The 25058-nt window shown below is 40.6% G+C and overlaps 1 protein-coding gene across 1 annotated transcript in view; it reads right to left on the bottom strand.

The window, feature by feature from the left end:
* Positions 1-25058, bottom strand: part of tmtc2b (transmembrane O-mannosyltransferase targeting cadherins 2b) — an 89887-nt gene that overhangs the window by 7904 nt on the left and 56925 nt on the right. Inside the window, exons 3-10 of the mRNA XM_053318537.1 lie at positions 20402-21248; positions 18472-18586; positions 17877-17962; positions 15971-16155; positions 14605-14683; positions 11911-12032; positions 6265-6346; positions 4004-4118 (exon numbers count right to left, since the gene is read on the bottom strand). Coding sequence (XP_053174512.1) covers positions 4004-4118; positions 6265-6346; positions 11911-12032; positions 14605-14683; positions 15971-16155; positions 17877-17962; positions 18472-18586; positions 20402-21248 — 1631 coding nt within the window. The remainder of the gene's footprint in view (positions 1-4003; positions 4119-6264; positions 6347-11910; positions 12033-14604; positions 14684-15970; positions 16156-17876; positions 17963-18471; positions 18587-20401; positions 21249-25058) is intronic.

The following is a 25058-nucleotide window of genomic DNA, read 5'->3' as shown; positions in this document are numbered from 1 at the left end:
GTGTGTAAACAGTATGGAAACATAAAATGATTTAATCACACTATCATAACAAACAGGACAGCAGATTTGATAGCACAGATGCACTAAAACATGCTGTAGAATACCACGCTGTGACAAAAAGGGTTTTTGGGCAGATGGCTTGTCGGCATGAGGCCTGGAACCAGAAATACTTCGTTCCTCAGGACATAAAACCTGCAGTCATGACAGGAATATTCTATATTATACTTTTTATCTTCCTCATAATCCACTGCTCTGCCTACTGTTATACATGCAACTGTGGCTCCTCTGTGACATGGCTCTTCCTGTCATTAATACTACGCTAAACCAGAAATCACCTTTACGGTCCGCAGCTGCATGCTTTTCACTGATGGTAACAATTGACTCATTGCAAACAATTTAACTTTGACAAAGTCAAGGACAGAGCCAACGACGGCTGGCTGTGGAGCCCCATAAGTCGTAATGATCAAAGGAAGCGAGACCATTGGAACCACAGTTTCATTTAGGCTGTCGCAGTCTATTAAGGAATCATCCTCCATATGGTTCCAGATAAAAGGAAAACTTTTTTTTCGGGATAACCAGGTCAGTGGCCTGAGTACACACACCACACTTATGTTTGGTTACAATGACACTGTCTTATGTGGTCTAGATGCTTTTATGATCACTCACTGAACAATCAGCAGACAGTTTGTATTTCTTTTTCCTCAATATAACTTTAATAGCTTACAGATCCCCTTCACCATGTTTATAAGATATATGAAAATACTCTTCTTTGAATAATAATTTACCCAACATATTATTTTTTCCAACCAAAAACTCAATAAACTACTTACAAATTTCTACTCATTCTCCCTCACATGTACTGGAAGTTTCAAATGTCCAAACCACACTTAGAAGTAAGCTGCGTAATGGACCATCAGAGGTAGTTGTGATGGCATAAAATGTCAGCAGATGAATTTGAAAGTCTGCTAAACTCAGATACATTATTGGTAAGTAACAATAAGCAAAACATATTTTTCAGTGAAGGGGGGCTTTAAATGTATCATTTTGAGGGCGCATTTTTTTCACATTTCTTCTTATTTAAAAATGATAATATAGCAGAAATCATGACCTGAAAGTCCACAGAGAGTCTTGATACTAGAAACTGACATTCAAAACTAATTAATGGCAAGAAGTGACAAATGATATGGCAATTTAAAACTTCAGGAATGGGCATGCATTTTTCGTTCACCGTCATAGGGTTGTGTGTAAGAAAAAAACAACAACAAAATTCTGATCTTAAAGGACCAGTGTGTAAGATTTAGTGACATCTAGAGGAGAGGTTGCAGATTGCAACCAATTGGATATCCCTCTGCTCCCCTTCAAAAGTATGTAGGGCAATCTACAGTAGCTGCGAAATTCAGGAAAAACATGAAACGCTCTCTAGAGCCAGTGTTTGGTTTGTCCATTCTGAGCTACTGTAGAAACATGGCGGTGCAACATGGCGGCCTCTGTGGAAGAGGACCCGCTCTCTATGTAGATATAAAGGGCTCACTGAAAGGTAACAAAAACATGACAGAGTCTTAGTTTCAGGTGATTATACACTAATTAAAACATGCTTATGAATATCATGTTCCATTTCTGCCAAGTCCGTTCTGCTGGATGCCACTAAATCTTAAAGAGGGGTCCTTTAAATTACTCATCTTTCATGTTATCCACACACACTTTACAAACACACAAAAATATGTTAGTACTGTTTATTTTTTCAGTGCAACTGAATTTTTCCAACTGTGCTCCAAAGAAGCATTTTACATTCCACAAGTGATCCAGACACCAAGTTGAGTTGCTGAATTTGTCCTGAGATTATAAATGTGGGTTTCACGTCTAACCACAACCATATGTTTGTTTGCCAGCATAATATTTAGAAAGCGCAACCTTCGGAGAAAAAAAAAAGCACAAATCTAATTCTATAATATCATTATCACATTTATATGAAGACATTATCAGAAGAGAACTGGAGAGCTGCCACACCATGACCAAAGGAGAAGCAGAACCTCCAAGGGCTGTCTGACTGTGGGTTGTGAGAATGCAGAAGGCAATGAACGCCAAGTATGTAAACCACTGCCTGGGTTTAAGCCCAAGGAACAGTGTGAGACAAAGAGCACAGGAAAGAAGAGAAAGATATGGGAAAATGTATCACGAATTAATGACAAAAGCATGCAAAATCCTGATCATATTTCATATCAGCAACTCAACCACTGATCTTCTTACCCTGACATCATGTTATCTGAGGACGGTTTATTAACTCCAGACATGTAAAATCACAACATTGACAGCTTATAAGCGTGACACATTCTGATGACTGAGTGTACAAACTGCATTTTTAACAACAGCCAGATATTTGTGCTTAAAATACAGCTGTCCCATCTGTCTTGAGTACAGAAATACATGTTTTATTCTCTCTGTTAGAATGACATCTTCCTGAAAGAGAGTACAGTACATACAGTACACCTAATGTAACATGGAACCAGTTTCTACCATGATAGAATTACCGTTTTAAACCAATTTTTTGAAACATTGAGATATGCACAAATTGGCATACCTAATATTATGACATGCTAGTAATATATAAAGTAATCTTTCTTTGGAGTATTATTATATTGGTCATACTGTATGCTTTGGATGGGCATCATGTACAGTATGAGGTTAACTATAAGTGGTTGCTGTGTGTTTTGGCATAACTTTTTTTGGAACCAACATCTACAGATTGTACTTTACTGTACTTTACTGTCACAATGTAGTTTTATACTTTCACTGATTTGACACATTAAATGGGAGGTACAAGCACGTCCCACATGGCCATACCATTATCCAGCGTTTCCTGTCCTGCATTCACACTACAAACCGGAGCTAGCAGGAAGAACACACTCATAACAATTGTTCAGCGACGGAAGAAGACCATTACTAGTTTGGAAGCCGAATGATCAAAAACCAAGTGCCCAAGAGGGCAATAAAAGACATTTGCAAATCTGAAAGCTTCTGCCCCTCCCCCCTGTGTGGATTCACTTGTGTCCCCACCAACCGAGAGCCTTTCCACGTCTGCGTCCAAGACAAACACATAAAGAACATGAGCTGCGGAGGAGCGAGACCCCATGCCAAGCAGGCGGAGAAAAGTTCAGCTTGATCACTGCTTGAAGTTCTCTTTAGCTGCCAGGGGTCTGGACCCTGGAAGAGGCTCTCGATGCTGAAAGCCGTTGGTGGTGAAGATCCTGCGTGAACAGACTGGTGGGCGAAGAGCTATGCATAAAGCAGCTGGGAAAGAATCTTACAAAGAGCTGTGCAGCAATGCTCTTGGGTAAAGAAGCAGTGGTTTTACCAAACACTGGTGATTCAAGATAAGCAATAATGGTTTTAAAAATAACCCTCCTTTCAACAGGCAGCTGTAATTTCAATGCAAACAAGGAAATCTCTACACTCAGTAATATAATTTTGTAGGTTTATACAGTCAGTGGAGCAGCATACTGTAAATTGGCACATGGCTTTATTTACAAATTTCCACTCATGGCTTGCATTCAGAAACACAAGAGCTTGTGGGCTGCTAAAGCTTTGCTGCCGAGGCTCATCGGCTGAACCTTGCACCGATTTGGAAGCCGACTTTCAAGTAGGAGCTGGGGCCAGCAGAGAAAGAGTGAGACAGAGTGGGAGAGAGATAAAGAGCGAGAGCATATGAAGATACATAGCTGCACAGCATGCTAAGACAAACCAGAGCTCTAAGGCTGGCACTGCAGCAAGAGAAGAGGATTACAAAGTACAGCCAAGTAAATCACACTGGCTGTGGAGTAGCGTAAGCCCCTGGATAAACCGTGCAGACAGTAGACCTCCCTCTCTCTCATACATAGCCTTTCCTTTTTACTCAGCCATGGAAAACTGTGGCCCACCCATCTCATCTACAAAAAATCAAACACATACACTGTCTTTGTGCATGTGCTGGGGCTTTTCTCCAGCACGTGTCCAATTAAACACTCACCTGAGCATGTGGGCTGCGCTGAAGACCACATCAAACTCCCCGCTGTCGAGGCGTGCAGCTTTCTCTGCCATCTCCGCCGCTTCCAGCAGCCGTGACTCTTCCAACAAAAACTGACCTGGCAGGGCAGGAGAGAAAAGCAGCACTGTTAAAACAGTGAAGGATCCCTACCAAGGCACAGAGGAATACACGGTCCAGAGGTGTTGGCTTTGGCCTATGCGGAGGGACAGCCTGGTCTGCCCCGGCAATAATATGCTGAAACACTAGCTACGAATGCAACATACCATCACCCTTTGGCCATCTCTCAGACCCATTTGTTCAGATTAGTTGGCCTTGATAGATCTGTTTCTTTAAGATGAAAATGATTCTTACAGGAGGTTTGTGTCCTATTACAGGCGTGGCTGCTTTTACAGTCAACCTCTCATGGGATGGGATTATCGGAGCCTGACAAGGCCGTGAACTAAGGCTGGATCTTTTTGGTAACGCCAGGTTTAGAGAGGAATTAATACCCTATTGACTTTGGTTAGCCCCACTACTGCACCAGGATGCTAAACCACCAGGTGAACCCATGCATATTTTCCTTAATAACTGTGGATGAAACTGAAGCCATTTATACAAGCCTGAGGTGAGAGACAGACTTAAAATGAGACTTCAGAGTATCACTGAGTGTATAACAGCTGCAGGTTACAAACACCTCAGCAGTTATTGAGGGTGAAAGATATTTCAAAACAAGTTAAAAAGGAAAGTCAGTTGCAGTGTCCTGGACTGCCCTCATATAATTACGAAATATTTTACAGAGTCAGCCTATGTATACAGATGGTGAAACTGTTCATGTTCATTATGCGAGAGTGTGATTTTTAGGGGAATCGTAAAAGGTCTAGTTCAGAACAGCACTTATTGGACAATGAGAAACCCAATATATGGTATTGGTTTTGAGTTTAGGGGTTACACTGTAATTATTGTCAATAGGGTACTTATACTGTAAGGCAGGTTCATAAAGTGCTACCACTATCCTCCTCCAACCCCTTCAAGTGGATGCATCATAATCAAATAAAAACATGAAAATAAAGCTAGCCAGAGCAAATGGATAACGTTCACAAAAAATGAAAATGTGGAAAAGGTCAGAGAGAAAAAGAAAAAATCAAAGCTGATGCTGCAAAATATTTTAATATATTTATTCAGAAATACTGATGCCACTACCATGCAAAATCCATTTAGCATCCCTAACTGCTGTAGTATCATTAACAGTCCACTGCCAAATGAAGAGGAGTAGGAAAAAGTCTGGACAGATGAGCAGGTTGATTCCATTGGAGAGCAGGGACAAGAAGAGGAGGCCACTGCAGAGGATGAGCGAAGGTGGATGACAACCTCCCAGCGGGTGATACTGCTAGCTCATGTAGTGACAGTGTTTAACAGTGGAGCTAAGCCAGAGGGGATTCATCATACTGAGGAGCCTGCCATTAATTATTATCGTCTCACCAACTAAGGTAGGACGTGCTATTCTATTCTACTCGCTGTTTAAAGCTGCAGTGCTATGCAGTTTTTTAAAAAATGATGTCAAGGCGTGAGTGTTATTATGGCTCAGCTGATTAGTCACTCTGGGTTTGCTCCAATTGTGTGCAGGCATGCTTCTTGTCACAGGCAGACAATAGCAGTGAATGGATGTTTTAATTGTCTCAGTGGCTTGAAATCCTGACTCATAAGCCTGATGTGTTTATTGCATCAGATCAGCTGCGAACATAAATATCCATTTCTAGATCAACATTAACTTTTGGCTATATTGTGTCACAATGACAGCATTGCATTTTGTTACAGACTACATTCATATGCTTATGTCATATGTTTTATTTTTTTCGGTTCTTGGCTATTTATTCATTTATTTAACTATATTATTTTAAGAAACTCTCTAAGTATTTCTATTGCTTATTAATACCCTTTGTGCAAGTCTTTTTTATTTATGCAACAAAAGCGATGCTGCAATTGTCACGTTTCATAGTTCCATAAAATCAAAGAACAATAGGAGGAAATCATCCTCTCTTCTCACGATCCCCCAACACGTACAGACTGACATCATGCCTGATTGGAGGAAGAGATGGCAAAGGGGTCGGCCAACAGTGTTGTATGAACAACATGTGTGCATTGAGTTCCTGCCTTTGTGCAGACAAGTGCAGCACGTATGTGTTATATTGCCAAATTAAACGTTTGAAGACATAAGAATGAAGTCAGGATATGGTAAAATGAAAGTCGAAAATATTACTACTTACCATAATGCATGTAACAGTTGCCTTTAGTGGGATCGAGTTGGATGGCCCTCAGGAAGTACTTCTCCGCTTCTGTTTTCTGCCCCTGAGAGGATTAAAAACAGTGTCATTATTGTTTCAACTGCTCCTCGCCTACTCATTGTAGAAATACCACACTCAGCCAAACAGCCAAAATACCTTTGTGAATACCTAATGTCCCCCTTCAAACCGCAGACCTACTTTAACAGTAAATCTTAATAAATAGACATGAAACACATGTACCACCAGTATTATTCTTTCAAGCTCATGTGTCGTGCTGTCATAGTACACACTGTCATGCTTGGCACTGCAGACCAGGCGGGGCAAAGGCTCATTCATTACACACTTTTATCTGTTCAAATAACACTTCCAGAGCATGACCACAGATTGCCGGTGTGTGTGGCCCAACCGCTATGAAACAAGACAGAGAGTGGTAAAATGGAAATGGGGAAGTGGAGCAGGAGAGTGGAAAGGAAAGAAGAGTAAAGAAACTGAAAAATGGTCAGAGAACTCATGTATGAATATGGATCTTTGTTGTTGTTTCAGCCTTTGGGGAGCTTATATTAATCTATACTGGGAGGGTGAGGATAACACGATGAGGAGAAGCAACCCTGAAGCCCTGTGGACTTCAAGAACTCCCTTAAGTCTTTGACACATAACCAATCACAGCTCAAAGACAACAGAGCAGCTGGCCAATAGAGGTGCCAGCTGGGACTTTGACACATTCCTGTTCTCCGTTGGGCACCAGATGCCGTCTGATCAACAATTAACAATGTGCGCTCATCTATAAACGCAGATGTTTTAGCATTAGCAATGCGACAATTAGTGTGTGTTTCGCTCTAAAAGACTGCATGAATAATGCATAAAATAAAATAAGAAAAATGGAGATTTAACAAGTCTATAAAAGCTTTAGATAAAATGCCAAATCATCAGAAAAAGATAGAGGAAGAATACATAAAGATTGCATAAGCCAGGAAAAATAATGTGCTTGAGCTCAGTTTGAAATAAAGCAAATTACTTCTGTTTAGTCAAATAGAATAGGCTCCCATCCAATCAGTACAGTCTAGTGTTAATGACTATATACTTAGTCAAGCATATACATTTTCAGTGAACTGCAGATTCAATAAATACATAATTTTGTAATGTAAACATCTGAGTGTGGGTTCCCTTGATGCTGCGGAAAATCAAGCCCGTGCTAAGTATATGTTTAATAGAGATGATGGTGTCCAAGTAGCGATCACAGTTCCAGTCTGAAAAGCATCATCTTTGTGTATTTTTATACTCGTATTCACAGATGGAAGAACTTGTAAGTTTGAGGGCCAGCTGGTTTTATAATAACAGAGGCCTATGTCTGTTTGGTAAACCTCAGAATTAAGCTTTCACACACTGAAATGACTTGCAGTTGTGAATGGATAGAAGATTTGGATTATGACAAGTATGACCGTGGCCAGAATAAGCTATATGACGAACGAGGGTCAAACCTCAAAAAAGCAACAAGTTGCCCCTTTCTCATTACTCATCTCAAAGGAAATATTATTACTGTTCTTATTAATCTCTAGAGAGGCAATTTGCTACACTACATGCTGTATTACTTCACTGCTGGACCTCATAAACCTGGCAACTTTTCTTTCATCTGCAAATTTATGGATTATAAGTCATTTGGCTCACCCGTGTGCCTCTATGAATAATCAGGGTAACCGAATGAGTATTGGTGTTCGATTTTCCCCGTTGAGTCAAAATGTTCACAATGCCTCCTGCCAACAGAAGTCACCTACCTCTCCTCATCTGAGATATAGCCCAGCACTGTTTAGGACTGTGTGGGTTCTTTCCAGGTACTCCAACTTCCTCCCACACATCCAGGTTAGGTTCATTTGTGACTGTAAATTGCCCAAAATTGTGAATGTAGGTATGAATGGTTGTGTGTCTCTACACAAAATGTTAGCCTGGTGATTGACTGGTGACCTGTCCTTTTTTTGATGGCCAATATTGCCGTTAATATTTCAGATTTCTGGCCATATAGAAAAAGTACCAGACATATGTTTTAAATAGCCATATAATAGCCTACATTTAAACAGCAATAAAACACAAATGATCCAACAAATGTATTTTATTAAAGGAATGAACTCTTCACAAACTTTTCGAACTGAGCATACAGTATAGGCTACAACAATAAAATAAAACAAATAGCCTTGCTGTTGTTAATTTAATGCAGCCAAGCGTGTAGCCTGCAGCTGCAGCTCCGTGAGTGTGCCTCCGACCAGGGCCGGTGAAAAGTTAAACCTCCTACTTATCAATTACATGTTATTTAATAGTAGAGCTCCAGGCTGATGCTTGCTGTGCTATGCTAGCTGTAACTTTACCTGAGAGAAAACAGTAAGACTTTTCAGATTCATATTAACTGATGTTTAGCCAAAGCGCAGGACTGTTACTGGAGAATCTTTACTGCCTTAAAAGCAAAGGCAAAACCAAACTTTTACAAAATATACATTCATATTTAAGTTGTCTTGGTAACACACTATAGATTACACCATATTAGGGTATTCAATATGCTATTACTAAATATATTTATTTAACTGGAAATTGGCATATTTCTCATTGGATATTTTGGCTGCGGATATTTTAATGTAAACCCTAACCCCTACTTTACTTAATTGAAGGCATGTCACTCAACTAACACCAGCATCAATGGAACCAACTGCTTGCTTGCGGTCACTCCATTGACACATTTTGAGAAATGGCAACCTCTTAGTTGTTCTGAAAGTACCTTGAGGCCAATAAAATCAGGGGAGGGTGGAGAACACAAAAATGATACTGTCAATAGCAACGGGCCATCCCCCTTTCTACTTTCCGTGTGAGTACAATGCCCTCAGTTTTGTCACACATGCTGAGAGTTTATTGGTGCATACCTCACACCTCAAATCTCCTGATAACATTAGATAAACTGCAGATGTAGCTCTGGCTCTGTGAGGTGATTATGAATGAAGCCTGCCTCGTATTCCCTGAAGGAAATGACTAGTGGATGACTGAATCCAATATCGCAAGCATTGCCGCGGCCATGTCCATCTTTGACCTGTGGTGTATACACGGAACCAGAAACACATCCTGATCCCCCGGAGCGCCAGCGGAGGTGTTCAGGGGTCGGCACAGCAGGGGGGTGATACTGATCTGTGTGATTAACTCTCCCTTCCTCCCCTATTTTGTCCTTCTTTTGTCCACAAATCACAGCGACTCTTTGCTCTTTGCGCTTCAGCTAGCAGCTCAGCTTCATTGCCCTCCTCTCACCCTTCTCTGACCCTGCTGACAAGCCTTATCTCGCAGTCTCTCCACCTCTCCCGCAGGGACCTGAACCTCGAAAACCCCTGACAGTATCTAAAGCATCTTCATCACTCATAGTTCTGCCGCAGGGAGCACAGAGGTAGGGGGATGATAGAGGTGGGGGCAGGTGGGCTGGACAACCTTCAGAAGTGATTTTGATCATGCTTAAATGCTGTTGTCATCGGGGACAGAGGCTATAGCCACAAGAGAAACAGCATACATAAAAGGGTATAACTCAAAGTCATGGATACAAACTTTCTGACACATTTCAATAAAGAATCTGCTGTCTTTTAAAATTTCATCATGGATGAAGAGGCTCTAAGTCCGTCCTAACAACTGACTCCCCATCTCTGATGGCATTATTTGGACTCAAAGGATCACGCAAGCTCAAAACCTTTCTTCCATCCATCATGGTCAGAGATCTAGAGAGATTTATCCCTGCAGGTTCGAACTCTACTTTCCTCCAAAATCAATAACACTTTCTTAAATAAAATGAGTTTCTCTTCACAGTCCACTGAATTCTCCCCCCCTCGAGTCCACTTCACTAAGTCTTTATGCTCTCCTCTAAAGAATTGTGTTACTCCCCTAGACTGTCCTTGCCGACAGAATTTGGATTCAGATGGTTTTTGAGGTCCAGAGGCGTTTGTGCAGAGAGGAATTCATGTCAGTTTAACAAGCGACTCTTAGCTGTGATGTCGGCTGAACTATTCTTAAAGCTGGCATTCAGTTGGAGTACAGATGGGAAAATCAATCTAGTATGGTGCTCCAGCTTTATCCACTTTTAGACACAGAAAATGAACTGTAAGACTTCACAGAGGATACACTATGGTAATGGTGTTATTGCATGACCCCCATGAGAAAGAAACAAGACTGATATCAGATTAAAAGCTAACTGTTAACTGCTGATATGAAAAATAGGGGTTTTCCAGCAAGTTCAGATCAAATGACGTGCTTGTGAAATTTCTCCCCACATATCAGTTTTGATACGCACTATGTCATAATTTTGGAAAGATTCAAAATGAAAAGAACTTGAAAAGAACTCTGTTTCCATGTGGGAAATGAGAGGGGACGGAGCCAGGAAGAGTCTAGTCTTTCTGTGGAAATCCAGATCCCACTGCTCTGGGTTTTTTGAACACAATTACGTCCTTTCATTAGGGCCCAGACTTTGGGAGAGAGGGATGTCAGCTGAAAAGAAGCCTCCACCCTTCTTTTAGCCTTCTGTGCAACTCTTCGTCTAATTTGTTTATTTCTGTGCTGACAGTCCAATTCAGCTCTAACTGCTCCTCCGAGGCCGGCTCCATTCCAATAACGCCTATCTAGAGGTGATCTGTAACTGATGGGTGTATGATATGACCTAACCACAGGACCATCTCCTCGTAAACTGGGACCCTGTAAACTTCTGCCCCTGAGACCCTTCCACATAGATGGCTTTGTCTTAGCTTATCTGAACACAGGTCAGCTATGTGACCCTGAAACGATATTATCATTGTTGACCTAGAAAAAGCGTTTAGAGATTTCATTTCTTTCTCTATATTTAACTTTGCAAACACGCCAAATGCCTGATCTGTTTTGCTTCTGTTGATCCAAAGCAGCTTGTTGTGCTACTTTTTTAAGATTTAGACAAGGAATTAAGCAGAAAGTTAAAAAAAAAAGCAGCCACGAAAATACTTTTAATCAGGAAATTATTTTTCCATGACAGGAAAATCTTGAGAAACTCAAAGAGATCATTTTTTTCTTCTCCCTCACTCTCACACTATTGATTAACTGTGGAAACTTCAGGAGAACATTACAACCATCAGAAATGCACTATACAGGACTGATCAAAAGCCAGAGGAGATGAAAGAGAGAGCATAATGAAAAGACCCAAGAGAGGACAGGTAGAGAAAAAAAATTGGAGGATTTGAGGTCAGGCTTCAGATCAGAAGTCAATACAGAGGTTAATTCAGCAGACCAGCAGAAATAGCTTTGATAAGGACGTGACTGACTAACAGCCTTCCTGCACACACATTAATGAGCAAGGCACTTAGGCACTTAGGCACTGAGCTACACAGGCAGGACTGCTGTTAGCTAGTGATATAGTTGAAAACATTGAATCTAGTTGACTGTATGAGTTTGATGCTGGGTCTTAATCCTTACCTTCACAACATTTGCTGGCCACGACTGGCAATTACATAATAATGTGTGCTAAATTAAATACTACAACATAATGTTAGATTTTTAAAATAAATAATTTGTAATTTCTTCTCTCAAAAGCAACATATTCACGCTTTAAAGATAAAACATGAGAAGGGAAGACACGAAAAAATGAAGTCTTACGGTTATAGCCAGGAGTTTGCCAAAGGTGAGATGTGCAGGAATGTGGTCCGGCTTGGCTCGCAGGGACTCTTGGTACCAGTGTTCAGCTTCAGTCAGCTTGTTTAGTCTCATGTAGGCCTCGCCTGTGAGAGCAAAATGAGGGTCAAGCTGTCAGAGGTTAAGAAATTACACATCTGCCGACTGTTCAGCTGAGGATGACAGAGTGGTGGTAAGGCCAGAAACTCAACCTCAGATACCATGTTGACAAAAATGCAATGTTCATACTAAATACTAAATGTCTAACTTCCGTATTTTTCACAACAGCTTTTCAAGAAGATTTTATTTCTTAAAATAAAAAAAACAAAACACTACAGTTCAGTGGGTGGCTTAAACAACTATAGAATAATATCACTTAGTCTATAACACTCTCTCAATCTCTCTCATCTGTCAGACATCATCTGATACCTCCCCCCACCACCAAATCTGACCCTCTGCCTGCTAGCACCTGAAAAAACAATGACCTGTTTCAAAGCCATTCAATAACACCTGTATTATTGCAAGAATTTGACAACATCAGCTGGTAATTGGACACAACACAGTTCAAATCAACATCCTAACTGGGGGAAGTGACTGAATGCGTCACAGGTGTTAAAATTTCACTACTTAATTTCATGAACTGGACAAGTTGTTTAGACTAGATCTGAGTGGGGGACTTTGGTTTTGGGGGGGGGGTTAGGGTCAATCACTTCCCTGATAAGAAAATGTGATAAGCAACAGGTGACACACTAACACCCTATTTGAATGTGCGGTAACATGATGTAATGATACCTCTTAACACACAGGAATGTAAAAAACACCATATTTAAGATATAACCTCATTTTATTGTAAGAAAAAAAAAACAGCTTGAGGCTTAAGACCTTTTCCCTGGGATGTAAAGTAATCCATGAGAATATATTTTCAAGATGATATCTGCAAGTACAGCCTTACGTATCAGATGTAAGAGTTGGAAATCCGTGTTATGGTATTGGTACTTCATAATCAGAAAATGTCATCAACAGAGCAAAATAATGGATTATAGCATATCAATATATTCAAATCTACCTGTTCATCTCCATACTGATGCTTCTGTATTTTCATAGCTTTTCAAAGACATTTTTAAAATATAGAAAAATATTTCCAGAACAAAAACTTGATAGCACTGTAGGGTAATATAACTTTCTTAATGTGTTTACAGACAGGATCATCTGGATTTCAGAGGTAATAGACATTTTTAAAATGTAATACAGCTGTATTATAGCTCAATTTTGAAATGACCTCTTCACTTGTTGATGTGGCTAAAAGCAGCCAAAATATTTTTCTCGCCTTCCTGGCAGTAGACCGCTGTATGAGATTAGCACAAACATCAACGTGCAATTAGAAGTGACATCGAATCCAAGGAGCTGAAAAGCAGCTCCTTGGAGTGGAACATTCCTCAGCCCACCAGAGAGTGTTGGAGTGAGACCAGCAGGGCGCAGATTACCACCCAGGTCTGCGTCTGATGAAAGGTTCTGCTCCTTGGCGTCTGACAAACAGCATGAGAGCAGCGCAGCAAGAGAAACTGGAAATAGATATGAGCAGGTGTGCCAAATGTGCAAATTCAGTTCAGCGAGGAAACAACATTAAGCTGCAGGAATCACACATCTCTGGCTTCGTGCCTCAATTACAGATGCTGTGCTGCTCCTTAACGGTGACTGGAGTTTTCATCAACAGTTTGACATAATCTCAGTAGCTCTGTCGAATTGCATTTTGCCAACGTCCATGGCACTACTAAGTCTGGATTACAGACTTCCAAGGTTTCAAGAATGTGTACGTGTGAGGGTGAGAGAGAAAGCAGAAGGGAGACAAGAAAAAAAAAAAGAAAAAAGAAAAAGCAAAAGCTCTGAGAGAAACTATAATGAGCCTGCAGCAGCTGTTCTGCAGCTGTAATCGAACGAGATGGGTTGTTCTGGTAGTGAAAAGCAAATTAATTCTGTTTAACATGCTATTTAAAATCTTACTAAGGTTTGGTCATAACAGCATAAAACCTAATTATATCTGTCACAAAATCCAAATGAGCTTAATGTCTATCTGGTTCTCATTTTACTGGGTTGTTTCTTTCAGTATTTAAGGACTAGAAAGTTAATGAGTGTAACCTTGTTTTCATCATCATATTTATCACGTAAGGGCTTAAAGTAAGCCCCAGCTAGGATTCACCACTGGATTTTGGAACGTAAAGTTAACATCTTCTGAATTGTGACAGCATTAGAGGTATGACAAATGTTTAACCTTCTGTTTTCTATATATTTAAATGGTTACTCATTAAGGAACAAAGAACTATAGTCAAGAGCAATTATTCTGTGTGTTTTGCCTGTGTTTCTGTGACAAATCCTGAAAAGTCAGGGATGCAAAAACTACAAGCCCTGGGCTAATAGATTTCCTGGGCTTGCTTGTGATTACTCATCTCTGATGACTAATTGCTAATGCTGGTTGTGTTAGACTCTACTTATCCAGAATATATTTGTCTTAAAGGGCTCAAATAACAAAACACTGCAAAAATGCATGATGTATAGCAGGATATTTCTTCAAAATACTGCCATATATAACCTTTTACCCTTGCTTCCGCTATCTGTTATATCACATGACAAAAACAACAACAGCCTTTATGCTTCAAGTCAGGAATTAAAACCAGCTCTTACCCATCATGTTGTAGAGACTCTGTGGTGCAAATTGTCTTGGCATTTTCTGTATTGCTTCTTTAAACACGGAGAGGGCCTCCTGTGAATGCAGAAAATAAAAAAAAGAAGGTGGGGGATGTTTGCATTAGAGACCGGAGAGACCCCGTCAGAGAGACTGGCGCTAGGGTAACTAGTCATTCCTCCCCTGCAGCCGGGGCCCTGACACAGTGAATACACAGCGTGGAATTGGGGGTCGCTGGGAGGCTGGTTCATACAGAGCCAAGCAGAAAGGGTCTATCCTCAGTGTCACGGCTGTTAAGATGACTACAGCGGTGTCACATATGCACTCTAGCATGCATAGAGAGTAGGTCCAGCGATTCACCTCAGAGCTCCTCACATTTTAAATGGTAGAAGGAGCTGGAAGTACTTTATTGCTGAGACGAATGCTCCAGTGAGAGGTCGGAGGAAGTGGGACACTCTCTCTAGCATGCAACAATTTTTAAAAGCCTTTATTGAATCAGCAGTGCCACTGCTTCATTCCTGATTGAATCAGCAGCATCAGTGCTTGTGTACAATATAAATGTGCAGCACTGGAAAAACAGTCACTTTAGCCAGCACTGTAGGTCTTTAGGGGCATGAAAGAGAGTGAATTTGTTCGAAACAGCCTGAGGATTATCTGCACAAAACATTGTGTCCCCTATGACGGAGGCAATTTTGGAACATGTCCATAAAAAACGGAGCATTTTCTCAGTGTCCCCAAAAGGCTCCTTTGGCAACTGCCTGCATTTTATCTCAATTCACCATGGTTTAATATTTCCAGCATGTACTGTATGTGAAGGAGCACTTCTTGGAATTTCATGATAGTGTGTGATGTGTCTCTTACAAAATGCCACTATATAGGTATATATTTGTGCATATACAATATATAGTACATGCAATCTGGATATTTTATATTTTATACGTTGGGTGGCCAAAATATACATTATAAAATTATTAACAACTACATTTTGAATGAATGTCATCTTAACTTTTTGCATGTTGATTTTCTTTTTCTTTTTCTTTTCTTTTTATTTTATGAGCTATCATCCACCATGGACAAATGCCATATTAACTTTCACATTGAATTCCAAACTTTATCACTAAGAATACACACGCAAGATATTCCAACTATTCAACATTGAGCCAATAACTAGCAGAGCTAAGTCTAAGATGCACATTTATTCTGGTAAAATGATGTTTAAATGAACATAGTGTGATTCTTTGGATCGTTGCTGTGAATTGAAAGCTGCTATTTGTTTGCCCAGATGTTAAAACATTTTGAAACATAAATGCATCTCTTAGAATTTTCAGGAAAATGTAGAATATATTGTTCATTTGGGATCATTACCTCCTGATGTCCCTGCTCGTGGAGCTGCTTGCCTAAATTGTACAGGCAGCTGGTGACTGAACTCTTGTGGGCGTGGGGGTCCTTCAGGTTCTCATCTGGAATATCAGCGCAGGTTAGAAAAGTGCGCTTGGACTCATCTAGGCGACCCTGATTCATTAGGATGATGCCTGTGTTCAAGTAGGCCGCTGTAGGGAAAACAAAAAAAGAAAGCACAGAGCATGGCATTAGTTCAGGCGGAGCACTTGAACTCTGACTGGCTGCTCAGTAATAACGTTCAATGATACATCTGCAGCAATTATAACCTGTCTCTTCTTATCATTTCCACAACTCCCACGCCTCAACCTTCTCCTTGAGTGCTATTTTTCAGTTTTCTATTTACAGTAGTATTCAATCTCCATGTACGTCTTTATTAAGCAGAGGGTTTGCGCTCTTAGCAGAATCCTTGACGCTGCTAGGATTCTTGGAGAACTTCCTCAAAGAGCAGAGCTATTTCCATAAAGTGTAATAATTTGCCGTTAATGGGAAAACGTGTCTTTGACTGAACTGAAGTCATGTAGACTAGCAATGGTGCTGACAAGTTGAGTAATGGCCATTTTGCTTTGAAACACACCTTGGGGGAGGAACAATGAACCACTGTGGATCTTTTTCATGCTGTATGTTTGACCTTCGCATATATCCTTTGGGATACATTGGATGCTTGTTAAACTTTTTCATGAGTGGTCGAAGACAACATCTAATAGTCAATATGTAGCTGAAGAGTAATTAGTCTCTGTGGACCTTCCTCTCTAAACAACTCCCTATCAAGTCTGGCTGTTGGAATAAATTAACTTTATACAGCAAATCAATCTGGAAGACTCCTCTGTAGGGTGTTTGCTGTATAATCGAGTCATAGCATTTTGGGGGGAAGAGGGGTGAGAATCAAACTCCCTTTTTTCACGGCTTCCTCTCCTGTCCTTGGAATTTCTTATCTCAAAACATTATTTTATTCCACATCCTAACACATCACAGTCTTATCTATCCTGCAGGGTATTGCACTCACTGGTCAATATCTAGACTGTTTTCCATTGCACTGAAAGGGGGACAGATAAAAAAACCACAGATAGACAAAAGCAAGTCTTTTTCACCAGCCTTCCAAACTGATTGTTTTGTGCATTGTATGCATAAAATGTGACTGGAACGAAATAGGACTTTATCACATTCAGGATAGCTCTGCATAATTAATAAAACAGGCTACAGTTTGTGTGACTTAGCTCCCATTAGGCAGTGAGTAATGGTGTAACCTTGAAAAACACTGTCACATTCTCGTTCTGCCTTCAATGTGTCTGCTGCTAAGGGTAATTAATTAACCTTGTTATCGGTTATAACAGATTGGGTAATTGCACGCTGAATGGAAATTCTCTAGTCTAACCAGGATCTTGATTGGGTCTTTAATTAATCTGGGGAAGAAAGGAAGAGATGTTTAAGATTTTCTGTTTATCTGTCATTGACTGATGGCTGGAACAATGGGGAGCTAATTTATTGCATGATCAGGTAAGATTGTGAGCAATTTGTACTAATCAGGGAAGGAACCTGCTGAAGATGACATTGTACAGTATGGAAATCTAATTGCAGGGAAAGCAGCAAAAAATGCCGTGGGTGGGAAGGAGAGGAAGAGAGGAATAAGTAGGTGTAGGTGGTTTTAGAAAAAAATGGGTGTGATGTCCTAAATTCAGAATAAATGACATCATGCAGTTGCTTGATCTGTTGAAATGACTTGAATGTTTAAATCAACCATATACCCACTGACCTTTGCCACCTATTCCTCCCCCTTCACATAACCACAGCATGTGCTCACTGTTGCCTGGACACAGCACAGCCGCAACCACAAGAGCTGGAGATTGTCAATAAAAAGAAGAGCTGTACTTACAAGCCAGAGTTGGTCGACTCCCAATGGCCAGCTTATAGTAGTGGAGTGCCTCTGAGAACTTGTTGCTCTCCTGTAGCAGCAAACCGCTGGAACAGACAAAAGGAATAGCAGATCAGCAGGATAGAGCTTAAAAACTCAAAAGCAGAGGTGTTTAAAGTTAAACACCTCTGTTAGGATAAGACAAGAATACAAGCAGGTGAAAAAGAGGAGGAGATATATTTAGATCCTCTCGTACCACACACATTTGAGCGCACTGTGATTATTGGCTGTGGATGCTTTGTGCGCCCCCCCCCCCCCCTCCCCCTCAGGCTAATACAACATCATTAATATTGCTGTCAGAAAGAAAGCACTCTGGGGAATACAAGGCGAGGCGGCACTTCCTCTGAGAGAACAGATCTGATCAATGGACACGAGCGTGCACAAAGTGAGCTCCTCCACATGCTCATGCACACTCAATTGAGACAGGACATTGGTGAGGACACAATTTACAGAAAACCAAGTATTTAAGCACAAAGGACATTTCAAAGCCTTATGGACAACCATTAATAACAACCAAATAATCACCAACACACAAAATGATAAAACACAAACTCACAGGTTATACAGCATGTCGGCCATGTTGCTGCGGTAATAGAGGGCATTTCTGTACGCCTGCTCAGCCTCCTCCATGTTGCCCTGGCTCTTTAGGACATTTCCAAGGTTGCCCCATGCTGATAGATCCCAAAAGAAAAAGGTTAAGTAAAATGAATAACAATAAAAAAACTCTTTTTAAAAGAATCTTAAACAGCTCTTAAATTAAAGCAGCAGGAGTGACATGTCTGTGGCAAGTCATCATTTTCTATTGTTATTCACAGCCACTCACGCCATGAGTTCAGTTTTTTTAACCTCTATGGAGGATGCTGCTCGACTGCTGCAGCTGGTGTGCTAAGACATTATGAGTAAAGAGAGATGACACACCAGGGGAGCTTTGTGCCAAAACCACCACTTATTCCTATGAGAGTGTATATGAAAAGGAGACCACCACGGTGCTTTTGCACAGATAATGACATTAGTATTGAATGGCACAGTGCAGTAACTGACAGATGAAATAAGGGTGCTAAGAGCTTTTGTACATTTTGTGCAGATACCCTCAAGTGTGAAAGAAAATGTAGAGGGTGCGCTGGAACAAGGTGAACTGTACTGGATGGAGACTAACAACAGCAAAGAGTTGAAGAGTGCACTTTCATGCCTAATATTTAGTTGCAAACATAATATAATCATTGAGTCAGTCTAAAAGCTATGACTCAACACAATTTCTCAACAAATGTGACAGTAAATGCACACACACAGGCCTAATGTGGTTGTTGAGCATTTATGGTGTTGCACAAAAGAAAATTATTATACAAAAAAACCTGAGATTGTGTTCCCTCTCTCTACTTGCTACGTAGAATAGGAAGCTAAAATCCTGCTGCTTTTGTTGACGTGTTTAGAGAGCTAAACATGCACCGTGCCTTTAAGCAATGTATTTATTTAAATGTGGAAAATCCTTCCATCTGTGCGATCCCAGAGGAACAGTCAGTATAAATAAAGACAAACAGCAGAAAAAAGTCAAGCTTCCTTCATTCAACTGTGTGTCCAGTTATGCACACCTGTTCAGAAGACTTTGTGAAGCCTCTTTTACAGTAAAGCGTTTCTTTGTGTACTGTGAAATTTCACACTTCAACAATTCAACGAGTGTGTCTCTATTTGAGGTTGGGTTCTGTTCAAATCTTACATTAGCTTTAATGAATGTGAGTTGGGGACATTGCTGTTGCTCTGTTCAGCTGATGGCCTGCCAAAACAAACAGCTGTCATGCCTCAGCTCCTCTGCAGAATCTGAAAGGGAAATTAGCTAACACAACGTGTCCTGCTGTTGCCTTGAAAGTCCCTGCCCTGCTTCTCTGCTCAGCAGCGCTGAGAACAACACTTTGGATGGGAATCTGTGTCTGATGACCTTGAATTTGAAGGCTGTTGAATATTTCATCTCCTGTTGAAAGTGCCAATCAGACACGGGTGCCATGGCAGTGATGGTGCCTTTCCAAGTGAGAAAGGGCATCTCTTGTCATTAGACAGGCTGCAAGCTGGGTGTATGAAGAAGAGTGATGAAGACATTAAACTTAGTTGTATTCTTTGTAGAGAGTTCTGAAGAATTAACTTTGTCTTGTTTTACACCATTTACACCAGTCTCGTTTTTTTCTGGGGCACCAAATTCAACTTATGAGCGCTTGTATATTCTGTAGTGAAGCTGAGTGATGAAGAGAAGACATGTTGAGGCAGCGTTACTTTGAATTATTTAGGGCGTCAGTAGACTGAGAGAGGCAGCGTGCAATATCAAATAAAAAACCCTTCCTCAAACCTCACTCACAGTATTCAGACACTGAGATAAGGTTTTGATGTTAGAAAATGTGTTTTCTCCATGTGTATGAGTGTGTACACGAGTATTTTAGAGCAGTTGTGACTGTGTGTATGCTAAAGAGAATAAAGCATGCATCTGAGTTCAGCCTTACCTTTAGCAGGATTGACATAAATCCCTGACTTGTAGAGCATCTCCTCATTTGCCCAGTCCCGGTTCCTTAAAACAGTTTTGACACCAAAAAGAAGAACAAGGATTGCGCTGCAGTACACCAGCATTGTCCTGGAGGACCTGCGTCGTAGTCGGATGTACAGGGACCTCATCCCCACTGCCACCAGCAGACAAAAGCCCATACTGGGGATGTACAGTACTCTTTCTGCTATCACAAACCCTACGTAGAAAAACAGGTTTGTGGCAGGGAGGAAAGGGATAGCTAACAGGCCCAGAGAGAACACCACAACATTTTCAGAGGTGGGCAGGGGAGTCCTGCTCTCATAGTGCTTTTTGGTACCATTTTGCGCACTATTGATGTGAGTGTTTGTGTGGGAGTTGTTAATTTGTTCATGTTCATGATATTGGTAACTGTGACCATTACTGTTCCCATTCCTGCCATTGGTATAATGATGCGCTTTACCATTGGTTTCCTTTCCCTTGGCAGTCTGGTGCGTCCACAGACTGAACCAAGCCAGCAACAGCAATCCAAGGTAAAAGGCTGCTGTATAAAAGTTTCTCCAATCAGCAAGACTCCTGATCAAAGGCAGGGCGTCCATTGACCAATCAAAACTGAGTGTGTCCGGGCAGAGGAAAAGCCAAAAGTTGATGGCAGGAAGGTAGAAAAAGGTTAATGTCCTGGTGAGGAGCGAGTTGGAGTCGGCTGCTGGGTTGTCAGAGTTGGAAAAATTGGGGGGCTTGTTGCCCATCCAGTAGAAGCGGCAGGCCAACAGGACGGCTCCCCAGACTGCCAGCAAAAACACACTCAGCAGCAGGTGAACGTTATTTCTCTGAAAGACAAAGAAAACACAGAGACAGGGCTCAAATCAATCCACTGGAAAGGAAAGGAACAACCATTGGAGAAAATATACTGCACATCTGAGAGCAAACTAGTTTTCTGGGTGATTGTAATATTTATGACTCTGGATCCTTATTATTATTATTTTGAGTCAGACTGTGGATTGGAAATGAATGACTGGAATGTCTGATCTTAAATCCCTTCAACTTCAACAACACCTCATGAATGAAGTGACCACCATATGGTCATGATGGCGCATCTGTATAATGCCATCTGGCACAGAAAGAGTGGTCAATGTTCACTTTAATAAATAAAGAGTTGACTAGCTGTGATATGTATATCAATATCAATAAGTTTTGTTTTGGATGCTGTGATGTTTTTAAAAACCCATGACGCAAAAACAAATCAGCTTAGTGGCATCTTTTCCTTCTTTTGGAAAAGAAATGGCACACAAACTTGTTTTATTAAAGCAAGAAACATCCACACAAACTCAATTTGTTGATTGTTTATGCAAATAGTGACCCGACATCATAACTTTCTATCAGTGCATTCATGCATGTTGTTTTTCCTCTGAGCTCCATCGCCTCCATAGTCATATCAAAACAAACAAGACTACTACATTCATCATATTACAGATTTGATATTAAACACTTTTCCAAATGCTGTCTGGAAATACTTCTGAAATATTTATAGTGTGTTTGGTTGTTTAATACTTTGCTGGCAGGTCACTGAAAAATGACTGGACATATTTCCCCACAAGCGCTTTCCACTATTAAGACCAACTGACATTTTTTTTCTGTTCATGTTGGAAATCCTAAAAAAATAATAATTATAATAATAGCAGAAGCCACTTGTGCCCTGCAGTATTGACTCACTTTCTGAGAAAGAAAGCTACTTGCACCATGCCTGAAAAACAGATTAGACAAAACATAGATTATCTATACATGAACTATACAGCTGAGGTTTGTTCAATTAGTCTCAGCTGTCTGAATCTAAATCTCCAAGGAACCATGTGTTTCCCTTTATTCCTCTGATAGTCTTACATATTGTCTCAGATGTAATCCTTTTTATTATTCAAAGTTAAACCCAAACCAACAAAGACTAGCCTCCCATTTCCTTCATTTTGTTTTATTTAACCAGGACAAGTCTCATTGAGATTAAAAATCACTTTTACAAGAGCGTCCTGGCCAAGACAGGCAGCAGCTCAATTACCAGGGTTTCAGACAGGAAAACTATTTATCATCAGTCTTATTTTGCAAGTCATCAACATCAGGGATCAAACAGGGGCAATATGAGTGAGTCAAAACATTTACAGCCAGATGTTCCTGACTTTAAGTCATTTAGAATGACTTTAAATGCATTCAGTGAGGCCAGCTCCCAAAGATTCAGGTAATCTTGCAACTGAATCCAAGCAGCATACTGCACTAACACCCCTTTTCCTGGTTCAGTACAAACTTTAGGGACAGATAGAATACATCCTGGGAATGGAGACGGTAACTTCCTATACTTTTCTTTTATGCTAGTGAATACGTGACCTCTCCACATGTGGCAGGGCACAAACATGTCTCATCTGTGATCATAAACTTCAAACCACCACTGCTTTGGCTGTGTACTATTGATTTCCTGGCCTGTCCCTTGTCATTTACCAAGGCTTCAGTAACTTCTGAGGACACCTAAATGCAGGGGGAAAGCTCTCCTGTCTGCTGATCATCACGGCCAATGAAAGAAGCTGCAGCCACAGGAAATGAGACTGGAAACACAGGAGACATCACTGTAACACACAGTGAAAATGATTCTTAAATAACTAATTATGATACTTGCTGTGGTGCTTTGTGTTTGACAGAAATGTGTTGGATTGTATAAAACTGTAACTGTACTCCTCATAACATTACAGCATGACTGGAATGATATTTGAACACTTAAGAAGATTCCTACTTTTACATGCTGAATGAGAAGCTAGCCTACTTGTCTTGCCAAGGCAGAGTATTCAGGAGCTGTATATTGGTATGCAATATTCATGTCAGTTTTTGAAATGTCACAAGCATGAAAAAACCCATCTTGTATAAGGTCAGCTCTGTCAAAACCTTCGGGTGATACCTCTCAACAACCCATAGTGATTCAGTATTTCGTGAGGATATGCCACTGCTGAAGAAGTTACTCAGTTGCTTAGCAACAAAAGGTCATCTTTTCAATCCACATCACCATTTTTCATTAATTTCAGCATCTGCCAAAAGTGTTATGGTAGTAGTGGTGTTTAGCTCAGTGGGAGCACCCGCCCCATGTGTTGAGGCTACAGTCCTCACTGCAGGCGACCCCTGTTTGAATCCCGCGCCGAGCGGTCCTATCCTGCATGTCATTGCCCCCTCTCTCTGCCTCCCATTTCCTGTCTCTCTCTACTAACCTATACAATAAAGGCAAAAAGGCCCAAAAATATACTTTAAAAAAAAGTGTTATGGTCTGGTCCTCTTAGACATCTGGTGGAAAAGGTGGACTGAAGAGAGAAAAATATTTTATTTAGAATAAAATTCTAGAATTATGATAAATTGTTATTAGATGTTTTTAAATAAGGCTAAATTAAGAATGTAGAGTCAGAGTGATCTTTGCCGACGCCTAATGGATGGACCATTTCAGCAATAATGAATGTAGTTTAGCTGTAAATCCACTGTGACAACAGAGGCTCCACCATAAAAACAAAAAAACCCTAGCTAGGCAACTGAATGCAAAACAATGGCGTCTAGGTCAAACAATCACAATTATCTCAATGGTATTAAAAGCAAAAAAGTACTAACATCTGTTGGTATACACAGAAACAAGTCTCAGAAACAAGAACCAAAGTGGATATTTTCATGTGGAAATTTAATGTGAAACGGTGCCAGTTCAAGTAAAAGACTAGAAAAGAAAGCGCACGCATCATGACGCAAAAACTATGTTCCAGTAAAAAAAAAAGACATAAATAAGCCACATTTCCTGTTGAACAAACGTCAATATCGTGCAATGTATCATTTTAATTAGCCCTCAGTGACACACAGGAATGCTGATTGTGGGATTACTCACTCAGCCTCACTTAAAACTAAATAAACACATACATTAGGACTAGATGAGTTAGGAGTCTTCTCTACTTAAAGTTTTTAATCTTCTGATAAATAATAATCTGACACTGTCTTACAATACAAAGTTCTTAAGTGCTACAATTGTTTGGGAATATGGGTGTCCATTTTAAATTGTGACAAATTTGAAAAGGTTACAGTAATGTAACTCCTCAAGAATATCAGTGGCATTAAAACTCCTTCACACTCATCCTCCTCAAAATCACATAGCAGGTTTCAATGTGCACTTTAAGTCCGTCCTTAAATCACTGGAGAGTAGAAACAGAGGGACTGTAACCACTTTTCAATCTAAGCAGGTGAGCAGAAACTCTACAAAAACTAAAGTGGACTGAAGTGGTCTGTGAGGCCCAAAGGCTGTACTTTGCGCAGACTTTGCCGGAGAGGCTTGCTGAGCTGTGTTAATACATCTCAATCACTGCTTCAGGGGGATCCAGCTTGGATTTACCGGGCTCTTCCACAGGCTCTGAAGTCTCCTTTCCTTGCCCAAGCATGGGCTTATGAGACACCACCTCAAAGTTAACTTACAGTAGAGCACTTCACAGGAGAGACTGAAAGATAAGCTTCCTTTATTTTTGGAGAGGCCACATTGCCTAAATTTGGGTGTTATATGGATGGAGCACGGTACCTGGTTCCCAACCAAAGATAGATCTCCTATGAGGTCATTTCTGTGTTGTTTACGCATTATTTACTACTTT

Source organism: Scomber japonicus, chromosome 5 (assembly GCF_027409825.1).
Source record: "Scomber japonicus isolate fScoJap1 chromosome 5, fScoJap1.pri, whole genome shotgun sequence".
Classification (NCBI taxonomy): Eukaryota; Metazoa; Chordata; class Actinopteri; order Scombriformes; family Scombridae; genus Scomber; species Scomber japonicus.
Note: the sequence above shows the minus strand (reverse complement) of the source record. Positions and strands in the feature narration are given on the sequence as shown.